General features: G+C 49.7%; 1 protein-coding gene across 2 annotated transcripts in view; it reads left to right on the plus strand.

The window, feature by feature from the left end:
• Nucleotides 1–26,604, plus strand: part of EPHB1 (EPH receptor B1) — a 424,621-nt gene that overhangs the window by 143,478 nt on the left and 254,539 nt on the right. The window contains exon 3 of one of the 2 annotated variants that reach the window (XM_033133086.1): nucleotides 17,034–17,715. The exons of the other annotated variant lie outside the window; for it this stretch is intronic. Within the exon in view, the coding sequence (XP_032988977.1) occupies nucleotides 17,034–17,715 (682 nt within the window). The remainder of the gene's footprint in view (nucleotides 1–17,033; nucleotides 17,716–26,604) is intronic. 2 annotated transcript variants of the gene reach the window in all.

Here is a 26,604-nt window from a genome sequence, read left to right on the forward strand (position 1 = left end):
TCTTTTGCTTTCTGAGTTTTGCCAGGGCTCCCTGGCTTTTGCACCGGGGCTGCCGATGGTCTCTGTGCATGTCAGTTTCTGTGTCTGTGGGACGTGTGGCCTAAGTGTGAACATCTATCAGAGTTATCTCCAAAGGGAGATCCATGGGCTTCCCGACTCCAAAGCCATCTGTGTGCCCTTTGGAACCACCTTCACAGACTGTGACATACTCTGTTCACTAATTTCATACTGGCAGATCTTCACGGGAAGAGAGATTTGACAGAAGAAAAATGGGAAAGGAATCCAGAGCCAAGCCTGATCGGGATTAGCCTGCGGGGTGTCTGCATGCCTCTGATCCCAGTGTGCATGTGTGTGTGCGTGTGTGTGTGTGTGTGTGTGTGTGTGTGTGTGTGTGAGCGTGTGTGAAGTTCAATGAACTGATTTCACGTTGTGGCTCTGTAGGCAGTTCCTAGAGTTCTGGAAATACCTTACATGTTGGGTGGATTATTGGACTCGATGGAGACCTTCCATCGGAGGCCAGTGTAAAGCCAACATGCCCATTTGGATTTGTGTGTCTGGTCGGTGCACTCCTGACCACGAGGCATGCCCCTGAGACCAGGCACCCGGGGGCCTGCACAGCCGCCACTTGTCCACGTGTGGACCCTCCTGGTCACTTGGCCGTCATCCCTGACCGCCTCCTCTCTCCCTGTCTCTCAGATCCTTGAGGCACCCTTGCTGGGTGCCCACATCACAGGAAATAAGGAAAGCACCCTCGGAGAAATCTACTCTCCCAACCGCCCATTTGTTCCAAGGCCAAGCAAAACCAACTGGAACTTATCCGGTCTGATGGGTGAGGAGTTTACAGCGGAGCAGTGAAGGCTCCGGGGCTCATGTCAAACAAACCGGCACTCATCCGAGCTCCGCAGCTCTCTGGCTGTGTGACCCTGGGCCTGCCATTTAGACTCTCTCAGCCCATTTCCTCCTCTGCTCAGTGGGGAAAGGGTGGTAACTGGCCCATATACTGTGTTTCCCAGAAAATAAGACCTACCCTGAAAACAAGCCCCTGTTAAGATCATCAGCCAGACGGACACATTTAGTACGTTATGACGATGTTCCAGAAGAAAATGAAGTGACTGCATTTGAATAAATGTAGATTGTTGTACATGAAAAAATAAGACATCCCCTGAAAGTACGCCCTAATGCGTCTTTTGGAGCGAAAATTGATATAAGACCCGGTCTTCATTGCGGGGAAACACGGTATGAAACAACGTGGGCAAAAGCATCCTAGGTAGACATTCAGGAAGCGTTAGCATTGTACTAACCCTCTGGAGGGCTAGAGTTTCTCTTTTCTTCCTTGATGACTCAATCGTGCTAATTAAGACAGAAAAGCCTAAGCTAAATTAGGCAAATCCAAGAGAAATTTAGGTCTGGGCAAAGTGATTTTGTGAATGGAGTTTCACAGTATTTGAATTTCAAGCTGGCTGTGCCGGGGCAGGTGGGCAGAGGCGGCTGGGCTGGTCATTCTCTCTCCGACTGATACCACTGCTTGGGGCTTAGCAGAAGCCTGTGGCCTGATTGCTATTTGCTGGAAGCAACGCTTTTGTATCAGTCAGGGCTTTCTGGTGGCCAGTGACAGAAAAGCACAACTCCCTCTTGAAGGAAGTATCTTCAGGTAACTGAATGGTCCAGGGGCTGATGGCATCCAGATTCTTAGATCCATCTCTCTTTTCACCCCCACCCGCCTCCCTTCCATTCTTGTTTTCTGTCTCTGAATGGATCTGACTGGCTGGGATTGAACCCCATGCCTTCCCTGAACCAGTCCCTGCAGCAAGGAAAAAATAAAGTACTGGTCAGTAATCTCAGATCCTGTGCTGTGCAGAGCCTACCAAAATCCCTGGGGACTGAAGGGTGGGAGGCAGTAATTCCCCAGAAGGAATTGGGATACACGTGCCGGAACGATGAATAAACTCTAGGTAGGGAAAAATAAAATCTAGTACTGTGTCACAGGCCCTAAGTACTTCACAGCCTTGTACACAGTAACCCTCACCACAGCCCCATTTTACAGATGAGGAAACTAAAGCACAGAGTAGCTGTTAAATTATCTACGGCCACATGGGTAGACAGTGCCAGGGCTGATGGTTAACGTCCCGCAGTCTGCTCTCCTGCTGAAAACCATGCTCTACGGACTTCCCCAATGCAATGCTGCTCACCATGCATCTTCAGACGGGGACTCCAGAAGCAGCTCCCGGGTTAAACTGCCATGGATTGCTCGAATTCAGGCTCAGTATATAAAAGGTTTGTTCTCACGGTACAAGACGTGGGTGGTATCCTTTTCCTGAGCAGTTCCCCAGGAATTAGTAAGACTTTCTCAATGAGAGGCCCTGCATCCCAGCAGGTGGGCTCTGACCTCTCTGCTCCGTCTCTCCTCCCCGCCCCTCCCCTGTCCTCTTCAGGTAAAACCACTGAGATAAGTCAGAGCTCCCTACCCTGGGACTCCCACCCACTCTTTATCTTTTTCTCTCACTACCAAAAGGCCTGTAATTAGGAAACATTAGCAGGCTCAAAACAGCTTTCATACCTGAAACATCCTCTGTAATTGCACTCAGCAGTGCTCTTCCCTGGCTATTAATGTCACTTTTATGAAGCAATGAGGAACAAAACACCCCGAGGCACTTAAAACATTTCTTTATGTAATATACGTCTTTTAGGAATGGAAGTTTAAAATCACCTGTCGTCACAGACAGTTGATAGACAAAGGCATGGGGGGGTCTCAGGATGAGAGTCATGGAGGCGGGGCCCTGGGGACAGGGAGGTGGTCCATGAGGTTTAGACGCTGCTTTGGGAAGAGTGTGATGGCCTGAGGTGGGTTGGCTGAGGCTGGGTGCATCCCCGAGAGGGTGAGATAGGCCAGGTGAGCAGCAAGGGAACCATGCTGTTGGGCTTCATTGATTGTAGTTGCTGTCCCATGGAGCTTTTATGTGAGTTGTGTTTTTTTGTGTGTTTTTTTGTTTGTTTTTTTTTGTGGGCATGGTTGTGCCTTTACTAGAGGTGAATACAAGGTTACAGATAACAGTGTCATTGAGTAGAACATTAATTATTGCATTGGTTGCAGACATACATGGGGTATATATGCATATATGTATGTTTTGGGGGAGGTATGGGTGGAGGGGAGAGACACTGATGCAGGGAGAGACGCTTCTCTATCTTGCTGTATTAAAGAATCTGAGGAATTGCGGTGGTTCACCAGAATCTTACCGTCTGGCAGATTTATTTTTTTGCTTTTGGAAATGGCTCACAGACTCATTCATCAGTAGAGCAGGAGATATTTCTGTCCATGGAGTCTGTGAGAAAATCCCGGAGGTCACCCCGTCCCCCTTCCCCCGCCTGGTTGCAGGCTTAACCCAGGATAGACAGGCTGGATAGACAGGCTGCTTTCCTTTTCTCTAAAGCCTTACCCAGGGAGGCCGTCCCTCTACCAGGTCCCTTGTCCCATGCCTGGCAACCTTTCTCCCACGGGTACATGAGCTTGAGGACCAACTGCCTGATGACAGCTCTTCTGAAGTTGAAGGCAGGAGTGGTTCTCAGGGCCGGAGGAGGAAACAGGACTCTTGATTCAGGCACCAGGACGGAGCTTAGGTGGGTCAGCAGGGACTCATCGCGCTGGCAGCCTGAGCTCACAGCTTCCTCACCCCGGGTGCCTCGGTGAAGAAAAGAAATACATTCCTGGGGAAGACCGCATTAGGAGGAAGGTGGGGCAGCGTTGAGAGGCCCAGAGAAGATGGGCTGGAGGAAAACAGATGAAGCAGGGAGGGCCAAAGTGGGCAGAAAACACACTGGGCAGAAGACATACGGGCACTCTGAGCCTGGCTCTGGAAGGAGGAGCCTAGCCTCGGTGGGAATTGGGCTGATGCCTTTGGCCTTACCTCCAGTTCTGGCCGAAAGTGTGAGAATAATTTGGCCTCGCCCCCTCTGTCCTTTGGCAGTAGAAAGGAGCGAGCCCAGGGTTTTGAATCTAATGTCCTGGGTATATTTCCATTTTCCTCTAAGTTCTTTAACTTCCCTGAGCCTATTTTCGGCCTCTATCCCATGAGTAATGTAAGACTGTATTTCCAGAGTGGTTGGCAGGATTAAAGTGTGTTTACCTTCTTTGTAAACTCTAAAGCTCAGTCAACACCGCCTGCCCTGACTAGTACTGGGGTCACAGTGACTCTTGTTTGAGGGATTTAACTTGCATGGGACAAGGATGGGACCTGAATGAAATATACAAGGTCAGCATTCCAACGTTTCTGTTGGGTTGTGACTCTTCTGTGAATACCGTCAGAGGGTGCATCCTGCTATTAATAAGTGTTATTATTAATAATAGTGATAACCACTGCTACTACTAGTTATCGTTAATTAAGTGCCAACTGTGTACCAGGCACTGAACCTCGCTTCTGTTACCTCACTGAATTCTCACTAGGATCCTTCCAGCCAGGTGGTGTTTCTCCCCTTTTACAGAGCACATACAGGCTCGGGGTGATTATTCAAAATCATGGAAGTGCTCATGAGTTTCACTGAGATCGACCCAGGTCTGTCCATCTACAATGGTCACGCTCGTACCTCTGTCCTGGAGGGAGTGTGAGGAAGGGACTTCAGAGTCATATAGCGTTCAGAAGCCAGAGACCAGGGGTGAGGAGAGGCAAGTTTTTCAGTTTCTACAAAGAGAAGCGTAGGTTTGAAGCCATGTGCCAGTGAGTAGCACGTATGTGAAGCGCCCCATGTATCGTTTTCTATGGGGAGAGGTGGAACAAGCGTTTTGTGATGTGTGGGGTTTGGGGGCAGAGAGTGGCAGGTCCAGGAGGGGCCTGGATGGGGAAGCTCCACTCCCAGAGCAGGTGAGACCTGGCCAGCGATTCAGAGGAGGACACAGGGTGTCCCTGGGATGGCTGGCTCCAAACAGTGATGGAGGAGCCTGCAGGTCAGCTCCGATCTCCAAGCCTTGACCAATGTTCAGGAAGTGAGGATTCCTGGGAAAGGAGAGACATGAAGTGGCCTCAGGGAACTGCTTTGTCCCATCCAATAGCCTCAATGTCAGTTCTACTGATCCACCTCATCCTCTATTTAAGGTGCTCTGCTGCTGACAGAAGGGGGGTTCTAGCCATGGCACATCCTTATCTCCACGTGCCATGTCCTGTTCATCACTCCTGGTGGGTGTCCAACACATTTCCCTATGTCACGAAGGACAGCCGACATGAAAGACATTGGAGTCAAGATTCACACTTATCTTGCTGGTTGGGAGCCCTGCCTTCAGACTAGCATGGTCAGTAGAAAGGCTCTGTGTTTGCATTTAGGTGCAGACACAGTTCATTGTGCAGCAACAAGCCAGAGGTGACTCTGGTGGGCGGTGACTCAGGTGGTGGGGACTTGCATGTGGCTGGCCACATATTCATGGGGACTGACCACAGGGATGCAAGTGTAGGAAAGGCTAGACTGAGCTGGTGGTATTCGGAGCAATCAATCCAAGTCGCAGGTGTGGGTGGCCTCATTGTGTGCTCTGCTGGCCGGAGCCCATCTGCCACAATGGGCTTATTCTGGGAGCTGAATTTTTAAAAGGGACATTGGAAAACCTGAAGTGTGCCTAGTGTGTGTGTGTGGGGGTGGTGACCAGTGATCCTGTCATTCAAAGAGTGTTTGTGGATCTGGGGACCTCATCCCAGAGATAATCTGAAGCGAGGTCCAGGAGGCTAAGGAGTAAGATCAAGTCTTCCCCAGGCTTCCCAGGACTAAGCTCCAGCAGCTGCATTCCAGGAAAAAGTCCCCTGATGTGGGTCACACACAGTGGCCGCATTCCCACGATTTGGGCAGGAGGAGTAGACAGGATGGAGGTAGGTGTGTCCTCTTCACAGGCCAGATTTGATTGTCTTGCACCTTGAGAATGGGATTCTCCCCAACCCTGAGAATGGAATGAAGCCAAGAGCTCCTCTACGAAGCCCAGCCTCTTCCTCCTGCCGTGGCTAGCTCTCTTGGCTCCAGGACCTCTCCAGCTGCTCACAGTCAGCCTGGCCTATGCACAGCCCAAACTCTGCACTCATGGAATGACGAGCCCGTTTCCCGATCCTGTAACCTGTGGTGGTGGCCCAGCTCTGGCTGGCCTCTGCTCTGTGTTCTGCGCAGAGATCCTTCCAAGCTGAAGGGAAATGTCAGCAGACTCTCCCAGGGGTAACTCTGCTCCTCAGCAGTGGAGCTGAGGCTCGGGCAGCAGTATCAGGCTGCTGAGGCCTGGGGCCAACTCCCACCCCGGCCTTGTTCGACAAGGCCTTGTTGGGCAGCAGTGAGGACCACATTCAATAGACAGCTTAAGATAATCACATGTGTGAGGCACTGGGATAATGACAGCTGAATACCCTGCCACCGTTGCCATAGTGACCAGCCAAGCACTGATTCCCTCCTTTTTTTTCTTGTTTTCTGGGCCTCCTTGTTATAGGGCTGGCTGGTGGGGTGGGGGATGAATTTGGGAAATGGGAAAGAGGAGGAAAAGGGGGAGGGGAGACCCAATAGGGGCAGCCCATTATGCTTTCTTTAAATACCCCAGCTGGAGGTGTTTTAAATCTCAACAGAGACTGGGAGAAACAGTGTCTCAATCCCCAGCTCCCTGTGAATTATTTAAAGGGATCTTGTCAGAACGATGAATTTGTCACTGTTGCAGTGTCAACAGCAGCAGCAGCTGTCATAAAGGCTGAAGACCCCACTCCAGGCAAGCCCTGGTAGAAATGCTGTTGCCTGGTGGGGGTTACAGCGGCCTGGGGCTGTGGGCAAGGAGCTCCCTCCTGAGGCACAAGCCTGCAGTGTTTCTCCTGGCGTGTTGGCAGTGCCTTGGGTGTGAAATGTACCAGGATGCAGAGACATGCACCATCTGGACACTGGGCCTGCCTGGCCTCACCTTCTATTACTGGGACTCACACAGCCCAAAGCCCAGGGATCTCTGAGCAGTGAAGGGGCCCTCAACCTGGCCAGGAGTGGGCAGAGCTGACCAGTGTTCACATGGAATTTCATGGGTAGACATACCCGAGGGAGGGTACACAGGCCCCACCTTGGCCACAGCCAGCACCCCCAACCACACACACACACACACATACACACACACAGATACACACATGCGTGCATGCACACAGGCACACACAGGCATGTGCACACATGCACACTTGTACACAATACACATACACACATATGCACACAGGCACACACTGGAGATGATGGACAGGTACACACAAGCAGACACAGAAGAGAGTCATAGATCATACGTATCGTGAAAGCAGAGCCAAGACTTTCAGGGAGACATAACTGACCTGCGCTCAGAGAGAGGCTAAGCATGTGTCTTTGGAGGGCCGATACCATAATAATTGACTCTCGGGGTCTCTTCCTCAGCTTTATCACATGCGATCCTCACAGCCACCTCGTGAGGTAGGTACTATTTGTGTCCCTGGGTTAGAAGGGGAAACGGAGGCTCAGAGAGGTTTAAAGACTTGCCCATGGTCATGCAGCTGGGTCTGGCTGACCCCAGAGTCTGTGAACTGGACTCCTGTGCTAAGCCAGGGGTCACTATGACCTCTAGGGTTCAGGGTTAGGCAGAGTAACAGCAGTGCTTCTTAATCCCAACCTTTTTATAACCTTCCCAGCAATCCAAATTTATTCCACTTGGGGCCATTTCTGCCACGCCCACCTCCATCTAGTATTTGTTGCATTTTTCCACCATCTAAAGTTTCCAAAAGGATTTTCTTAGAGACTGTACTGAGAAACAATGGGTGTATGTTTTCCGTATTCTAATTATTTCCATATTCTAATTGCGTCCATCACCCCATTCCATGGAGTGAGTGAGTAGATACTAGTCAGGGAACCACTGAATCATGGCTTTGCGCACTGCAGTACGGTGCCCTTTCGAGGCTCTGGGCTTTCAGAAGCAGTGCCCTAACTCAAGTCGACCTCGCAGCTCTTTGGCACATTATATGGGGCCGTGGTAATGAATGGGGGGCCATGCGTGTTCTTCCAGCCCAGCACATCTGGGAGGTGAGCTGGTGCTCGTATCCCTCAGGGAGGCATTGAGTGACTGCTTCCTTGCTTGGTTGGTTGGTGTACTAAGTGGTAGATCCCTCCGGACTTGTAGGAATATATGCCCCACAGACCACATTTCACATTTTAATTAGCCCTCTAGCTTGTCTTGTATCCGAGTTCTTTCCGGCTTAGTCAATTGTCTACCTAGGAGCTGTGGTTTGGGGATCCAGGCTGATCAGTGGGTGGTGGCTGCCTGGAGATTCTTGGGCCTTTTGTGGGCTCTGTGAAGTTGTGTGCTGCCTGGGCCTCAGTGGGCTTCTTGTTCAGAGAGGCAGCCGTCTCTAACTGGGGGCCTGAACGTGGGTCTTTGGGTTTCCTCTGATTGGGCAATGCTAGGGAAGTTCCATTATGGTCCCACGAGGAAGGGGCTGTTTGAAAAATAACAGGTTCCTACAGACAGCAGTTTCTGCCTAACTGTAGACTGCTGAGCAGGACTGAAACCTGTGAGCCATGTCCAATTTTGTCTCCCTGTGGTCTGAGCTGGTGGCTGACAGTGGCCGAAGGATGGCCTGCCTGGTTGAGAGAAGAGAAGCCATAGTGAAGCCCGCCCAGAGGGAGCGCTCGCTGGAGCTCCTGGAGGAGCTGGGAGGGGGCTGCTGGCGGGTCCTCTGGGTCTGTAAGGAAACAGAGTTTGGCTCTTTAGTCCCTGTGTTCTGCTGAGCAAAGGGCAGGATTGTTTATCCAAGATGAAGGACATGAGTGCCACACCCTGGTGAGTCAGCCAGAGGTGTATCCTGAGGTCCGCATGACGGTGACGAAGCCGAGGCTGATAGCAATAATAATTAGTACTTCGTGAATGGTGGTTGCTTGCAGGCACAGCACTAGATGGGTTACTTACGTGATCGTTCAGTCCTCACGACACCCAGAAAGGTAAACAGTATTTTGCAGATGAGGAAACGGAAGCGCCGAAAGCTGTTCCCGGTCACAGAACCATAACTAGCAGAGGTGGAGTTCACCTGTCCCTGGCGATCTCCTCACCTCCTCTCCAGCCACGTTCCGCTGGCTCTGTGCCGTTGGGCAGCCATGCGGGCCTCCTGGCTTTCTTGGTGACGTGTCAGGTGTGCTCTTCTCGGGAGAGTCTGTTCTTGTTCTCCGAGCCTGGAATACTCCTCCCTCAGGTACCCTCCAGGCTGGCGGCTCCTGCAAGCCATTCAGATCTCTGCTCAGAAGGAGCCTTTCCCTGATGGCCCCACTGATGGTTGTCACTCACACGATCCCCTTACTTGCTCTTCAATAGTGTTTAACGCGATCAGACTTTATATTATTCATTTGTTTGCTTGTTCCTTCTCTGGGTCACCCTATTAGAAGAGAAAGCCCATGGGGGCAGGGACTTTGACTCAGTCACAGCCGTGTCACCATCACCTAGAACACTGTTTGGGGATGCAGGTAGTTGCTTAATTCTTGGTTTAAAAAATGGATTTAATAAGCTGGACTTGAAACAAATCAGAATAGCTGGGATCTGGTTAAGCTAATGAAGGCCCAGACCCCAATTTCAATGATTTCTATCCTCATCTTAAATAGCAAAGTCCAGAGAAAGTGACCCTTTCTGGCCAGGCCCTGTAGAATTGGCTTACTTGTGGCTGTTTTATGATGTAGCGTCATGGTAGCCATTGGGCATTCTGCGAGGGGCAGAGTTGGCCTGGGGAGGTTGTCGCTGTCTAGGGAGGGGCCATCTATCACACATCTTTTCAGAACCCGTGCCTGGAACTATCTTCAGAGGCAGAGAATGGAATCAGCTCACTTTATTTTTGTTTTTGTAGCCGTGAACTTCATTTGATAATGGCTCTTCATTTTTGACCAATAAATATTCTTTTGCTAGCTCATCCATCTAACTCATCAGATTTGGCTCCAAATGACCTTTGCCTGTTTCCGAAATCCAAATGTACCCTGGGAGGATAGAGAATGTGTTTAAGTCTCTGAAGTTTGTTCTAGAAGGCAGTGTAGATGGACCAGTGGCTGGAGTTTATGGCAGTGGTTTTGAAGGGGAACAGCATGTTTTACACACACACACACACACACACACACACACACACACACACACACACACAACCACATCTATGCATGCTCAAAGACATGTGCACACACAATTAGCCAGACTGCTAACACTCAATATGCACTGTCCAAATGTCAACAGGCACTCTGGGCCACTACCAAGCCTTGCGAGCTCTGATTTCCAACAAGCAAATCTAACACATCTAGATCTAGAGGAACCTACAGGTGTCTTTCTCATGTGTCAAAGTCCTGGTCTGAAAGCCTGAACAAGTACTTTCTAATAGGTGTCATTGTTTTCTTTATTATGCGTATCTCAAGGACAGGTGGCCATTTGCATCAGTAATAGTGCCCTTTCAAAGGCTCTTCATATTCTGCTGGTTGTGCAAGGCTGCTTTGTTTCTTCTTCTTGCAGGGACCTGTGAACCTGGTGACACCAGCAGTAAGTCCTCAAGGAAAGGATCAGGGTCTGAGGAGGCAAAGAAATTGAGGAACAGACCAGGGCCTTGCTCATCCCCTCAATCTGCCAGTATTTATAGAGGGCTAGGCATGGGAATATGGAGGGGTCTCCAGCACAGGGTTCTGCTCTCTAGTGTGTGTGTGTGTGTGTATTTGGTGTGTGTGGTGGGAGAGATGGATTTGTGAGACTGCAGCAGGACCGCTGAGAGCAAGGCAGTGAGGTCAGGTGTTTATCGGCAGGCATCCAGCAGGCAGCTGGATGAATAAGTCTGGGGCATTGGGGAGAGGTCAGTGATGTACCCCATGGTGGTTGCAGCCTTGTATGTGGATGAGATCACTCAGGATATTAAGTGAGGGGAAGGGAGTGAGGATGGTGCCCTGAGAAGCCTGTGGACTTGACTGGCCCCGGACATAACTGAATAAAAATGTCCTTCGTGTAATACCAGGGTTGTAAAGCTAAATGCATGGAATTATTTCGCTTGTTAAAATGAACTAATAATTTAGTCAAAACATAATTCCCTGTCCTCAAGGAGCTCACAGCCTCGTAGCAGAATCTAAAGTCACACACATGAAGCAATTAACAAATAGTTCAAAACAGGGTATTATCGAATGCTAAATTGTGTGGAATAAGTTCAATCATGCTTTAAGCATTCAGGAAAATGTCGCTGTAACATAAGCTGGGAAGGCATCAGGGAGGAAATGAGACAGAGCTCCTTCCGAGGAGGGAGCTGCAAAGAGAGCTTGGTTCTGCCACCCATCACCTGGCTTCGGGCCAGTTATTGAATGGCTCTGGGTGTCAGTTGCCTATTTGTCAACAAAAGGTCTTCGTCGACATGACCTATAGTGGCTTCCAGCCAGATCTGTTATTCTCCGGTTCTGTGTCTTGGAAGAGTTGAGATGGGATGAGAGTGGGGTGGAAGAAAAGTATTAGGGCCAGTCAGAACATCGAGGACAACATCAAGGGTCAGAAACGGACCGTCTTGCTGTCCAGATGTGAGAGGATTTGGCCCGGTTTGAGCTTCCGCCATCTCCTGCCTGCTCTGTTGTCATTAAGTTCTGACCAAATAGTGGGCCAGAGCATTAATCCAGGAAGAAAAGAATGCCAGCCCTAGCACATGGCCGTGGGAATGCAAGAAAGAGGCCAGATAGGGGGAATGTTGTTCTGGAAGAAATGGCAAATGACGGTGACAAACTGGGTGTGTTGGATGTATGGGGAGTTTCTGGCCTGATACCTGCCTGATTCCAGGTTGGAAAATCACGTGGTGCTTTGAGTGGGGTCCTGGGCCCAAGATTCTGATCCCATGTTTGAACCACCCTCCTGATTCTACCCAGGCCCTTGGTCTCCATGATAGGCCCATGCTTCCATTGCCTCCTGTGCCTGCTCTAGATGCCACTTTTGCCCCAATTTAAGTATCAGTAGTTCATCCACAAACAAACTTGATTTAGCACATATTTGTCACTTGGGATACAAGGATAAAGGGCTGAGAAGGGCATTCCTGGCTCAGAGGCTAGGAGAGCAGGGGCATGAAGCTTTCTGTGCAGTGGATGATAGAGACCACACCAGAATTGTTGGGATATTGAGGTATAGGCTGAACCAGATAACAGAAAGGTTTTTCTTAAAGCTATGTTGACATGTTAGTTACATGTCATGAAATTTACTCATTTAAATGTGCAATTCAATGATTTTTAGTAAGTCCACAGAGTTGTGTAACTATCACTATAATCCCATTTCAGAGCATTTCCATCGCTCCCCAGAAAGATTCTTCATGACCATTTGCAGTCACTCCCCTCTCCCGTCTCCAGTGCCAGCGAAACACTAATACTTTCCTGTCTACAGAGTTCCCTTTTCTGGGCATTTCACGTCTCTGGAATCATACACTATGTGGTGTGTTGAGTCTAGCTTCTTTCATTTAGCACAATGTTTTAGAGGTTTATCTATGTTGTTGCATGTGACCATAGTTCATTCTTTTTTATTTCGGAATAGTATTCCATTGTATAGCTACATCCTATTTTGTTTATTCATTTACTAATCAATGGACGTGAACAGAAGGTCATAGGAGTCACATTAAAGGCCAGTTGAGATTCCAAAAAGGGAGGACTACGGTCAGATTGGCAGGCAGCATTATCAGTCTTACTCCGCAGATAACGATGTTCAAGAAATGTCCTGGACCTTATTTTCTTTTAGTCAAATTATTTCAAACTCTGAGACCTCTATCTCAGTGAATGGTGAAAATTTTAATCTCAGTTCATGGCTCTTTCCACCTTGACTGTGTGAAGCTCCCAGAAACCCCATTCAGAGCACATGCTGCATTGTCCCTACTCCCTGATCCAATGAGACCCAGCCACCTCCCAGTGCCCTGGGCATACATAAAGCTCTGGAGATGGTGGCGACTGCAAGTAGCAACTTTGTACTCCACACTTCTTACCAAGACTTGATATTTTATCTTTTTTAATTTTTTGCCAATCTGATAAGCAAATCGTGGTGCTTTATTGTTGTTTTAATGGGAGGAGATAATTACAGACAAGAAGACAGGAGGCGATATGTCAAATGCCTAGAAGTGGAGGCTGAAAAGCTGCTCCTGAATAGAGATCTTTTGGACATCGGCTTTGGGATTGGCAGTGAGAGCGCTGCAGGGCCTGGAGCTAGCACAGGCCGTGGGTGAAAGACACTGGGTCCTGAATGAGAAATTGGGCATCTGTGGGGTAGTAGACCAAGAGTGGTAAAACTTCCCTTTGTTAAGGATCTGGGAAGTGGTGCCTGGGGACACAGGGAGCTCAAAGCCTGGTTGGGGAGGCAGGGCTGATGCATGAGAGAGTTAAGGGAACATATGGCCCAGTGAGTCTGGGCAAACCAGCTTCTCTCTGTGCCCCTCGCTCCGCCCCCTCCCAACACACACGCACTTGGCTCAGTGAGAACCTAGAGAGTCTACCCCAAAATATCTTTCCATTCTTTACCAGTCTGGTCTACCCACCATCATCTTTTGCCTGGACTACTACCATGGCCACCAGTGGTCCTTTTCATGTACTCAAGCTGCCCTCCAGCCCAGTTTGTACTCTGCATCAGAGAAATCTTTTAAAAACTCAACTCTAATCCCCTGTATTTTCCTCCCCAAAATTCATCCATGACTTCCAGTTACCCTCAAGATGAAATTCAAAATTCCCAATTTGACCTCCCCTTCCCTTAGTCTTATTCCCGTCACCTGTGGCTTTTTATGCCTCTTTTGTCACACAGGTTTCATTCCTCAGGGGTGCCCGGTCACTTTTCCCCACCATAGACTTTCTGTTCCCAGGTCTAACTGCTCTGCCCCTCTCTGCTCCCAGAGGACATGCACTTCTTCTGGCTAACTCCTATTCATCCATTCCCTCTCAGCTTGGAGGGTCTCCCCTGACATTCCTCTGTATATCAGGTACACCCCCTCTCTTGGCACCCTGTAATTTTCCCTCACAGCGGTTAGCACAATTGTAATTATTTAGTTATTTTAATAACCATTTGTCTAATTTCTGTTTCTCTCACTAGATTATAAGCTTCATGTTGTTGGGATTCCCGTGGCTAATGGAATGCCTGGCATAACATTGGCATTCAGTAAATATTTTTTTCATTGACCTATCAACAAGGTATAACTAACTATAAAGCAATGAGACTGATTGCAAGTATCATAAACAAGTAAGAGTATTTGTCCCTCCCTGCTGGGAATGCCATTCTACCCTCATCTTGATTTACCATACTCAGTCTCTTCCTTTTCCTGATCCTAATTGCCACTTGCTTGGAAAGCATTTATACCTCTTCTAGCCCGCTCAGATCACTGATTTTTCCAACTCCTTGTAGTATCCAATGGCAGGAGAAGAACAAAATAGGGGCAAAAATGATTGGGAGACCCCGTGATGGCCTTTTTGCAAACGGCAGGGAGTTATTTCCTTTCTCTCAATTTCTCTCTACTCTTTCCCTGTGAATATACAGCTATAGTCCCCTTAATTTGCTTTGATCTCTCCCTTAGGAGCTGTCATGGAATCAATTAGATTGGTAGAATTTTATGACTTGAGGTCACCCAGTATGATTCCTCATTTTACAGATGAGAAAACTGAGGCCCAGAAAGGTTAATGTTTGAAACAATTACCTCTGTTGGGTCTTATAATACCAATCAGTGTCATCTTCTAAGATAAATGTTCTCAATATCCCAGCTCCACAAGAGTGAAAATCCTCATTCAGTCTATTTAATGACCTACTGGTGGTGACAGTCTCAATGCTAAGGTGAGCCCCGAAAGGTGGACTTCCTGTCTGGCTCCCACACAGCAGACAGAGCTGCGTTAGTCTTGGATGGGTCAAGGACTCAGGCTGGAATCAGGCCCACAGCCTAAATGGGGGCCACAGGCTTCACCTGTGCATTAACAAAGAGGCCCCACATTTCTGCTGAGACCTTATACAGCACAACTGAAATCATGGATCGTGGGACCTGCTGTGTTTAAACAATTACAGAACAGCAAAATAAACCTGTCCTTCTCTCGAAAGTCATGCAGGGCCCACTGGGAAAACATTATTTCAAAATCGCCATGGAAAGGGAGAGAGGTCTGCAAATTTGAATGGAAACAACTGCCAGCTACTTCTCCCTAACATATTGGCTTTCTGATTCCAAAAAACCAGGCGAGCTGAATATAAGTATAACAGACACATTTAAATAGAGTATAATACAATCTTAAAAAAGGAATAAAAAGTGGTCCTTGACATCTGGAGAGTCAATAAGAAGTTAGGTAAAGTCCAGGTGAAGTTTGGCAGTGTGCAAGGATCCCAGATAGAGCGCACCAAGGACTCTGGGATGGGGAGGGAACTGGCCCCCTGGGAGTGGTGGGAGGGGCTGGGGAAGAAGGGCCCTGGATAGACTGAAGCTCAGGTGCCTGAGTGGCAGTGGCCCAGGCAGCTGGAGTGGTGTAAGGTCACTTAACAGGCCTTGGTATGCAGGGCCAGCTCTCCATGTGCCCGTTTGTTCCTCCGCACCATGCCAGGTCTTGAGATAATGGTGCATATTTGAAAGACAGCCTTGCTTCTGCCTTCCTGCTCCTACAGGGGGTTAATTCTGTGTGAGAAACTACTGTGGTGTATTTCCCTTGCACACATAATAGGCTGTTAGCTCTTTTAATGGAGACTCCTAGATTATACATTTCAACTCCACACTGTGACTAAGAAGCAATGAGCACAATATTTAAAGAAACAGGTAGTGTTTGGTTTCTTTTATCAGTGCTGCTAAATTGTCAAGGATCTTAATCCATTTTCTCTTCACTTTAGGAAGTTGAATTTCTTCTCTCCTTTGTTTACTTCTTAAGCCAACACACTGCAAGTTCCTGGGAATACTCCCAGTTCTTGAGATTAGGGTCCTGAGCCCCTGCCCACCCCCTCACCCCCACCAGTGTGGGCAGCTGCTTCCTCTCCCTGCACAGGAAGAAAGAATGACCCAGCAACTCTTCTTTGGCCCCTCGCCCAAAGGGGGTCAGTTAAGGAAGCCATGCCTTCCTGGGCCCCACTCCTTTTATTGCCTGTTACTGAAATAAGTTATTCAGAGAATTCCTTTGGCCATTCAAAGCACTTCTTTCTATCTCCTCTCCTCCCCGTCTTCTCTTATGGTCATTTGACCATGGATGAATTGCATGATATCTTTTTGTCTGTAAATTGGGGATAATAGTATCTATTTCTATTGGGAAGTGTTGAGAAGATTGAGAGGCATTACTTAATAAATGCATTGTTCCTCCTGTTCTTCCAATCTAAAGGGCTGATAAAAATGAAAGTACTTTTTTTCAACTTGAAGCCTCATCGTCTCTGCCTTGTTAAGAAGCTTTCCTTTCTCCCTTAGTAATACTTTCCAACATTCTCTTCCATCACTTCGTTGCTTGAAATTTGTACAAAATGAAGCTTAATTTTCTCCATTAAGGATCTCTTTTAGCAGCTCCTACTCTTACCGGTTTTATAGTCTAGTTCTTTCAAAGAGTCGATGTTATAAAACAAAAGTTTATGAGAACCTGAGTTGTTGAGAAATTCTGAAAAGCTTCATATTCGTATGCTTTTCGGAGATATAAAGGAGTTTCACCACAATTAAGAAATTGAGTTGAGTAATTAGTATTCAAGGTGGGGGTGTCATGCAGTTGGATTCCTAATCCATGGAGTGGCTGTTGAGAGTAGAGGCTGTGTCATTGAGGAAGAATGTTCCTGTCATCACGTGGGGCTAAAAGCTGTAGGTTGTCCCCATGGATGTAATGAGCCATAGTCACAGCATGTGAGCAGTGGGTTAGATGAAGAAAGGCTTTCTAGAGTGAAGTCTGTTATATTTTGGGATGGGCTGCAGAGAAATATTCTGAACTCTGCTTATGAGAGAGCTTTCAAAGCAGGTTAGACGTGTTCATTTCTCAGCTAGACTGGTGAGCTCTTAAGGCCCCCTCCAGTGCCCGGCTTCTCCTCTGCTCTGCCTCTCTTTGTCTGCTCACTGTCTATTTTGTGTTTTTGCATGTGTGTGCCTGTGGCCGACTTGGTACAGTGGGAAGAAGTCAGTGGCTATGATGAAAACCTGAATACCATCCGCACCTACCAGGTATGCAACGTCTTCGAGCCCAACCAGAACAATTGGCTGCTGACCACCTTCATCAACAGGCGGGGGGCCCATCGCATCTACACAGAGATGCGTTTCACTGTGAGAGACTGCAGCAGCCTCCCCAACGTCCCAGGCTCCTGCAAGGAGACCTTCAACTTGTACTACTATGAGACTGACTCCGTCATTGCCACCAAGAAGTCGGCCTTCTGGTCTGAGGCCCCCTACCTCAAAGTAGACACCATTGCTGCAGATGAGAGCTTCTCCCAGGTGGACTTCGGGGGAAGGTTGATGAAGGTCAACACAGAAGTCAGGAGCTTTGGGCCTCTTACTCGGAATGGTTTTTACCTTGCTTTCCAGGATTATGGAGCCTGTATGTCTCTCCTTTCTGTCCGTGTCTTCTTCAAAAAGTGTCCCAGCATTGTGCAAAATTTTGCAGTGTTCCCAGAGACCATGACAGGGGCGGAGAGCACATCTCTGGTGATTGCTCGGGGCACGTGCATCCCCAACGCAGAGGAAGTGGACGTACCCATCAAACTCTACTGCAACGGGGATGGGGAATGGATGGTGCCCATTGGGCGCTGCACCTGCAAGCCTGGCTATGAGGCCGAGGACAGCGTGGCCTGCAAGGGTAAGCTCTGGGGCCTCTTGAGGCCTCTCCTGGGGCAGGGCCAAGTCTGCAAGGTCTCCCCACCTCCAGCCCTGGATCACACAGGAACAGAGCAGCCCAATGGCTCTTATTATATAAAGCTCTGGGGAAGTTCCCTAATACGAGGCCTGATGATGTTTCCAATTGTGTCCAATCAGAATGTCTGTATTCATGGCAGGGGGAAGAGACGGGGAGAATCCCAAATGATGGATAATAACTTAACCCACTCAGTTATATTTAATTTTGGGACATTTTCACATTCTCTCTCTCTCTCTCTCTCTCTCTCTCTCTCTCTCTCTCTCTCTCTCTCTCTCACACACACACACACACACACACACACACACACAGAGCCCTGCATCCTGTCCAGCTCCACACTCTAAGGCATGGAGAATTTGGGTTGTCATGGACAATTCACTCAAGGGTAATTGAGAAGTGACTGAATTTGGAAAATATTTTAGTTGATTTCAGTCCAGCTCCCACAGCACTCAACTTGGTACTGAACCCATGTAGCTCATTAACTCAAAGCCCTCTGGCTTGGCTGTCTTCCTCCAGGGGCTCAATGCCAGGCCCTGGGGCAGAGAGGGAGCTAGCTTTGGTGTATCCTGGAAGGAGATGCAGCTTTTGGAATGGGGGTGGGATGGTGTCATGAATTCTATTACCTTTGCTTCCAAATGATGCAAACTTTGCAGTTTTGGGGGATTAGGGTACTGTGTGCTCACCTCAGCTCTCCTAAGCCCAAAGCAGCACGTGTCCTATATGTGGCAATCAATGTGCTGACCTGGCTCAAGCATCAGTCTTCTCTGGGAGTGAATAGAAAGGTCTGGAGGGTGCATACCTCATCTGTTGCCTAAATGCATGGAAGATGAACGTGGGGGAATCCAGATTTGGGGAAGAGAAGACTGCTTTCCTTTATTCAATTTTGTTTGTGGCCTTCAAAGTTTCAGATTCTTTCAAGAATGGGGCTTCCCACATGGACCTTGGAAATGACCTCCTTGACCCTAACCCACCACGTGGGTGGCCCCAGTCCTTTGGGACAAATTGGAGGTGGGAGGTTGTATTAGTTCCTCCTTCTTCTTTGTGAGCCTCCTGCCACCTGTCCTCTCTTGTCACCCCCACCCCACCTGAGCACCAGACCATCCCTCACATGTCCCCTTCTCCCCTCACCTTGCTCCCCAAATACCTGAAGGTAAAGCACCAGGCTCAGATGGGATTACTAATGCCCATCAGCTCTGCGATCCTTTGAACTCATCTAATTGCCTGGGTAGGGGCCCTCACACAGCCTTTCTGAGGCCTGCTGAGAGCGAGAGCTGTGCCATTGTGTCTTTATTGGATTTCTTGGTTATGGTACCCATGATGGATGGTGTGCAAAAGGGGAGAGAGTGCCAGATCAAGTGATGAATCAACACAGACAGTTTTAAAACCAGCCCGGTCTGGTCCCAGAGCGCTCTTCTTTGTCCCATTGGTTGGAGGAGGGGCAGGAGGTGCCCTCTTTGGCATTTGTCAGGGTCTGAGTGGGGATCCAGGCACCAGGCTGAGTTCTTAAAGGGGCAGGTGTAGCAGCTGCCAGGCACACTTGCAACAGTGTGGGTGATTTCTCCAGACTTCAAAGGGCTGCCATACCACACTTGCTGGCTGGGGCCCTCTCATTTTTCTCATTATTTCTTGAGTGAAACGGCAGGAACCTGGGCAAGCATTGATTGGTCCTGATTTAATTGGGACTCTGGGAATAGGCGCATTTCTTTGGGCTAATTGGAACTTTTCTCTTTTGGGGGGTTCTGCTGTCCATGCTGCTTGTCGGTCACCTCCGGTGGTTGTCTTGGGAGGGCCTTTGGGGACAAATATTTAAATCTAAGTGTTTTTTTCCCATTCTCCCTCTCTAGCCCCAGGCCCCTCCGGACTTTGGGGGAATATTCCTAATCTAAAGTTATTGTGAACCTGGCTTGATTTTACAAACTGCTTCTTGTAAACTTATTTGAGTGTGGAGGAAATGGGGAACCTAGGACACCATCCCTTTGCCATTGTAGAGGCATAGGCAACCACATTTTGGTGGCATTTCTGAAAGTGGAGAGTGGCAATGGGTCCTGCTGCCCAGCAGCCTGGCTGAGCTCAGTGCCCTAGAATGGCAGAGAAGCCCCCATTTCCCCTGTCTCAAGAACTTTAATTTGCATCTTCCAAATTTTTTTTGCCCTTTTCTTTGCTGGTAACCTGGTCTTGATGGGTGAGTCAGACCTCCCTTCCCAGAGCGCATAGCCAGCTTCCCCCAGGAGGGGAGGGACCCTTGGGCGTAGGTGGTGATTCTGATAGAGCTAGTCACCCTTTGGTTTGGGGTGGGCCGTGCGAGTGGAAAGGTCTGTGACGGGTCCCGTGGTCTGTCTTCAAAAGAAGGTACCCACCTATTTTGGGAGCCCAAGCTGTGCTGTCAGGCAGGCACCATGGCTGTTCACAGCAGTTCTGGGGTGGTATAGCCAAGCCTCCTTAGGCCAGGAGCACCGAGCCTGGTGGATGCCAGGCAATTACAAGTGAGAAATAGGGAACCTCCATCGGCTGCCCTGGAGAAGGAAGGAGAGGCAAGTTACTGTCTCCCAAGCCTTGAGAATGGATGCCCTGGAGCCGGGCTTGGAAGGCTGGGTGATTTTGTGATTCACACGGGTATGTCGATTGGATAGATTTTCTTTTCTGGACATTTGCATCTGGGCCTTTGCATGGGTTGAATTTACAGGATAGTGGAAAGAATATCCTTTATATTATTTTTCTGGCATGCCAGACTTTTGTGATGGGCAGGAACCTTATTCTCCTGACTTGCACTGTTCATCTGTTAAACCCTCTCCTGTCGAAGTCACGGTGACCAGTTGCTTGGTTGTGCAGAGCACCTGGAGACCAATTAGGCAACCCAGCCAGCAAAGAGTGGTCCTGGCCTACCGCTGTTCCTGTTGTGACGAGGGAGGATGGGAAGACAAGCAGAAGAAGCCGTGGGGGGACAGCTTGCCCACTAGAATGTGCAGCAAGTGGCCTACACATTTTCTTGAGGGCCCCGTGGAACAGCGCCTGTTCCTGACTCATCCTTTCTATACGCACAGGTTGGACCAAACAGAGCACAGCAGCCTGCTGACCCCACTAGTGACTCTGACCCCATCATGTGTTTGTCTCTATGACATTGTTAATTACTAGGAAAACGGCCCATCTGCCCCCACTTCAAGTTTCATGCCCGTGGTACAGAGGATTAATTAGAAACCATGGCTTTGTCTTTACCCACCCTCATCCCGTCCCTGTTCAGGTTGATGACTAAGGCAAGCCCCTGTGTGGGTCCTGTAGCCTAACTGTCCCTGGGCCAGGGAGGCCAAGCGTTGGTGCTCAGCAAGCTGTTTCTGTGCAGTGGAGTGTAAAATACTGCATTAGCTAAAGTTGGTCTCGGGGAAGATGGAGGGGGCTAAGACTGAGTTGTTCGGGGGAACCTGGCATGGGTAGGCCCCTCACCTGTCTGTTAGAGCTTGGGGGCTGCAGTATCTCCCATGGGCGTCCAAGGAGGGGTCCCGTGTGCTGGGACAGCCTCTGGCCGCCGGGTCCTAGCTGGAGCAGTGTACCCATGGGGCTTACACCTGTGTCTGCCCCTATGGCTTTCCCTCCCAGGCACAGTCCCTGGAACTTCCAGAAAGAGCTTCCTCGTTAGCCTTCCTCTCTAGCCACTGTTAGGACTCAGGAAATGACAATACAATGCTACACATACCCCTCCCTGCCGTCCTCCCTTGCTCCTGCCCCTGGGGTATCCAGGCCAGCCTTGGCTCACCACTGCAGAGGGCACACACTGAGCTATGGTGCCTAGGCCCTCATTCTTGGTGCTGTCACTTGCAAAAGGGGAATGGAGTGTGTCCCGGTGGAAGAGGCCTAACCTAGAGGCAGGAGTTGGTTTGAGTCCTGGCTCTGCTGTGAACTTCTGGATGGTTTTTAGGCAGGTCCTTTCCCAGTGACAGTCCTGTCGTCTATGCTTACTTCTCAGGGTTTGTGAAAATCAAGTGTGACGATGGATATGAGAATGCTCTGGAAGCCATGCAATGCCATATATCGCTAGGTGTCATTGCCCTCAAGCCCTAAAGCATACCATCTGACTCTGGTTACTAAGGGAATAAGATTCTGGAATGAAGGTGGCAAGTGGTGCTCCCACCCGGAGACACAGGTCAGCAGGAGTCCTGAACGTTCAGTCGTTTACCTACCTGCACCTACCCGGGTCCAGCTCCATGACTTTCGACAGTGGCCAGTGAAATCAGCACATGGGTGTGACCCACTGTCACTCCACACGTCAATGGGTCAGTTAACACACGTTTGAAAGGTGTGACTCATGGGGCCTGCATTGAGGCCGGGGGTCTGGGCAGGTGGTCTTTGTGAGCTGGATGTCTGAGTAGGGTAAAAAGACTCCCCAAGCCGGATAAAGAATGATGGTCTTATGAAGCAGTAATTCTTGCTCCCAGGGTGGGCATGAGAACCCACAGGAAGCTTCTATAAAATGGCATCCCAGGTGCCTCCTTCTGAGACTGTATTTAGTAGGTCTGGTTGGGGCCCAGGCCTAGAACCCTGGGTGTAAGCTTCACACCAGGACCGTCTATAGAGCTGGAGTCTAGAAGAAACGGGCCGCAGGGGATGTCACCGAAGGCGTCCTTGGGCCTGTGGGATTTGTAGAGGGGGTAGACCGGAGAACTTGAGGGGACATAGAAGGAGTCTGGGATCAGGCACTGCAGGAGCAGGCTGGAGGCTGGCTGGACTGAGGTCGAGGCCTGCAGGCCGACAGGGAGGAGACGAGCGTCATGCACCTGGAGGAGGCAGTGGGGGCTATGGGACCGCTGTGCAGGGTCCTAATGATGCCAGATGGTGTGGACTGGCACGTCAGCTGCGAGGAAGCCCGAGAAGGGCTCTGGGCAGAGAAGACAGAGACAGGACGCTGAGGGTGGACTGTCTAGGGGTTCCAGCAAAGACCAGCCTTCCCCGTAGCTGTCCAGCAGCAGCTGTTCGCTCAGGACTGTCCTCTGAACAGCAGGGGTGCTGCCATTGTGCTCAAGGGCGCATCAAACCCGCAGGATTCCCATGTCCTGCTCGGGGCCTGCCAGTCAGGGTTGGGCTGAGGACCCAGGTTCTGTAACCAGGGGTCTATGCGACTTTTGGAGGAGGCTCTCGGGTCAGCTAAGACCCATCCCACTCTGGATGTTGGCGGGGCTTTGACAACTGAAGAACAGAACAGTTCTTCGTTCATCTGTCTCCTGTTCTGTGTCTTTCCCACTCCCCACATATCTGTCAGAGCCCTGAGTTGGGGCCTGAAACCTCCCGGAAGTCACTGCCTTGTGCAGCTCTCCCACAGCACTCGTCAGACCAGACACTTCCCTGCCTTCTCCTCAGAGGACTCTTCTCTTTCTGAGGCTGCTTCTTCACTCCTCTCCTTTCTCCAACTGGGGACTTTTTTTCCTGGGTAATTTTCCACCTATGTGTAAATTCTTTCATGCCTGGAAACCCAAGGGATATTTTGAACCTTTTAACCATTTTGGTGCCTTTGTCAACCTGAGCAGCTGAGATGAGCCAATGTATACGCCTGGGGGAGTTGAGATGAAAAATCTGCAGGATACGAAAGTGGAGAAAAATGTGTCTAATTTAGTTCCTCTTGGGAAAAGAAGTTTCTGGAGCCTATTTCAATCTCCCTAAGGGTTGCTGGTCTCTGCTCTGGGTCTCCACCTGCTTCCTCATCCTGGATGCTGAAAGAGAAAGTGGCGGCCTGAGGGAGAGCTGTCATGCGTGTGTGTGTGTGTGTGTGTGTGTGTGTGTGTAGGGTGCACTACACTGGCAGCTGCGTTCACAGGCACCGAGGAAACCTTTCTGATCTCTCTTGCCCATCAGCATCTGGCTGGTGAGTGAGAGTAAGGCCACAGTTCAGACAGCCTCCTCTCAAGCCCCCGGGAGACCAGCTCTGCGCAGGGCCCCGGGAGGCCAAGATCATTAACACCGCAGCCCTGTAAGATGAGCTTCATAATAGGATTTCCCGACAGGCTTCTTCATTTAGAAACCTCTCGGGCCTCCTCTGATCCCCATGATGGCTCTGCCCAGTGTTCCCCAAAGAGGAATCTGATGTAATTGACTGCATGTAATGGGCTATAACACCAGCACGAGCAACAGCAAACAGAGCTAGGAGGATGCCCCTCCGCCACACTGACTCCAGCATACCAGGCATGGCAACTCGGTCCCAGGCTCTGGTGGTGGCAGAGGATGGCAAGGAGACAGAGAGGAGGGGCCGCTCTGGGTTCCAAGTCCCCTTGTGCTCGGCACTGCCCCTTCTGCCTTTGAAAGACAGGGATTGATGTACCCCAATCCCAGTGGTGTTGACCAAACAATCATGATAGTCCCAGGTCAGTGCTAGAGTTACTGAGAATGACGGGCGGTGTTTTGTGCAGGAGCGCTGCTCTGGGTGGAAGTTCATGGCCTAATAAACATGTGTTACCAAAGATGATAACAAAGACAGCATAGGGTCGTTACGGAGGTAGTGAAAATGTCACTGGGCTAGCAGCGCAGCTGGGCCCCTGGTGTCCCTTATTATACCATCATTGGCCATGAAGAACTATAGAGTCTGAAACTGCCCAAGCTGAGGTGGGAGTGCGTGGGATGCTGAGAGACCATCTATTCTGATCGCCTCATTATCCACGGAAAGAGGGCAGCCAGGGAGCACTTCTGGGCACCAACCTCGGGAGCCCCAGCTGGTTAACGTCACAGCTGGGATCAGAACCCAGGTCTGGAGAGGCCACCATCTGCCTCTGCTTCTGAGATTAGACGTTGTTAAAATTAACCGTCGTTAAAAGCACAAGTATTTCCAGGAATCTCAAACTTCTGTCAGCTGCTCTCTCATGAATTCTCTCTTGTATCTGTGTTGTCCCTTGTTTCCTTGGGTTCTGGGCACTCCCTGGAGCCATGCAGCGCCAAGCACGGAGCTCTGTGTTGACTTGATACCACCATCTTCACGTTAACCTCTCTGGAGAAGTACTATCTCTGCAGATGCTCAGACAGGTTGCCCTGCCTGTGAGCCATCCAGAGCGTGCACAGCATTGTGTCGGCCAACCTCAAGCTCCCTGGGAAGGGTGAGGTCTAAGGCTTTGTGCTTACAGAAAAGGACAGAGGGAAGGTAGCAGGGCTGCAGGCTGGGTCCTGGTTGTGGCTCTTTAGATACATATCTGCATCAAGGACAAACATGGGCCCCTGGGGCTGAAACCCAGCTCCGGCTGTGGTCAGATTTACCCCCTTTGCTTTCTGGCCCCATCTCTCTCTCTGGAGCTGGACAGTCCCTTTCTGTAGAACTTACTCGCCTGGAGGGAGAACTATCCCTTTTGAGTTTGAAGGATGTAGAGGAAGAATTGTATTGAATCTGAGCCTGCTTGGAGTGAGAGCCTTCAGTTCTGGGCCCTGGAGAGCTCTGAGGGTCTGAGTTCCGTTTCCAGTGCTTGTGGCCATTGACGAGCTATGTCACCTGTGTCCAGTGGCCCTGGACTTTAGTTCTCCCTTAAGGCAATGGGGTGAAGAAGAGTCTGCCCAGGACTTTTGCAGATGGAGAAGGAATGCATCCCAAACTTGGGCACACTGTCAGGAGCAAGCTTTATTTTGCCAAGAAGGCTTGGACAGGGACATTGAGAGAGGGGCAGTCGTGGTCTTTCCCCATAGGAGGGGTCTCTGCCTGCAGGAGTCCTATCTACTCTCTCCTTGCTGGCTCATTTAAGAGCTTGAATACCAGTTACCTGGGATGGCAGCTGAGCCCTCCACTTTCGTTTCAAGGGCCAGTTAACAAGCAGGACAGGCTAATCCTGGGAGATGTGGCTTAGTACAGAGGAGTGCGTCTGGGTCTGCTCTGGGCCTCCGCATCCATCCCATATGACAGAGACCATCTTGTCTCCACCCAGCCTACTGTAAGACGAGTCTGCATCTGCAGGTGTGCTGGACACATGTTCCAGTGTGCGTGTGTGCGCGCGCATGCAGGCTGGAGTTTCCTGGTCTTTGGGTATGGCCCTGGGGGCCTGCTCTGGCCATCTCCTTGCAGGCCTCAGGGTTCTGGCTTCCAATTCCCCAATCAAGTTGGATCCCACTCGTGAGTTCATGGAGAGTGAGTGGGCCCTGTGCTCATTCTTTCTTTAGGTACTTAATGGGCACCTAGACGAGCCACACACCCTTTATACTTATGTACTCAGATTGAACACTTTTACGTCGAAGAATTTGCTACATTCTTAGCATGCTCTTCGAAAATGCTTGCAATGTCCAGAGGACAAGAGGGCCACGAGTGGCTCTGTTGTCCTGGAGAACCCAATGGAAGATGGCTTTTCCCAGTTAGACAAGACCTCTAGTGATAGTGAGTTCAGCCTGCCAGATGACGCTTCACTTTGCTTTCCCACAGTGGCCCCCAGCCAGCTTTTAGACACCCCCAGTGATGGGACACTTACACGCCCTGAGGCAGCCTGGTTCATCTCTGAGCCCTTCTTCCTGGTACTGAAATGAGTCAGGGGCCCACTGCTCCAGTCCCCTATGGTAGAACTTTTATGCAAATCTCCCTTCTCCCAAGTTACCTTTTGTTGTTATTACTTTTAAAAATGTTTTTAACAGGTAATGCATAGAAAAAGTACATTTCCCTCCCACTCTGGTCCTCACCAGGGTTCCTCATTGTTACAGTTTCTGATAGTCTCTTGCAGAGAGGGTCCATGTATTTGCATACCCGGAATATAGACATTCCTTCTCCCACCTGCAAAGGGCCATACCGCACAGGCTGTTCACCTGGTTCCCCTTACCCCCTTTCTTACTTAACAATGAAGGTTAGTAGTAATTTGGTTATGTTACATAGAAATCTGCCTATTCTTTCCAATGATT

This window comes from Rhinolophus ferrumequinum, chromosome 17 (genome assembly GCF_004115265.2).
Source record: "Rhinolophus ferrumequinum isolate MPI-CBG mRhiFer1 chromosome 17, mRhiFer1_v1.p, whole genome shotgun sequence".
In the NCBI taxonomy this organism is placed as follows: Eukaryota; Metazoa; Chordata; class Mammalia; order Chiroptera; family Rhinolophidae; genus Rhinolophus; species Rhinolophus ferrumequinum.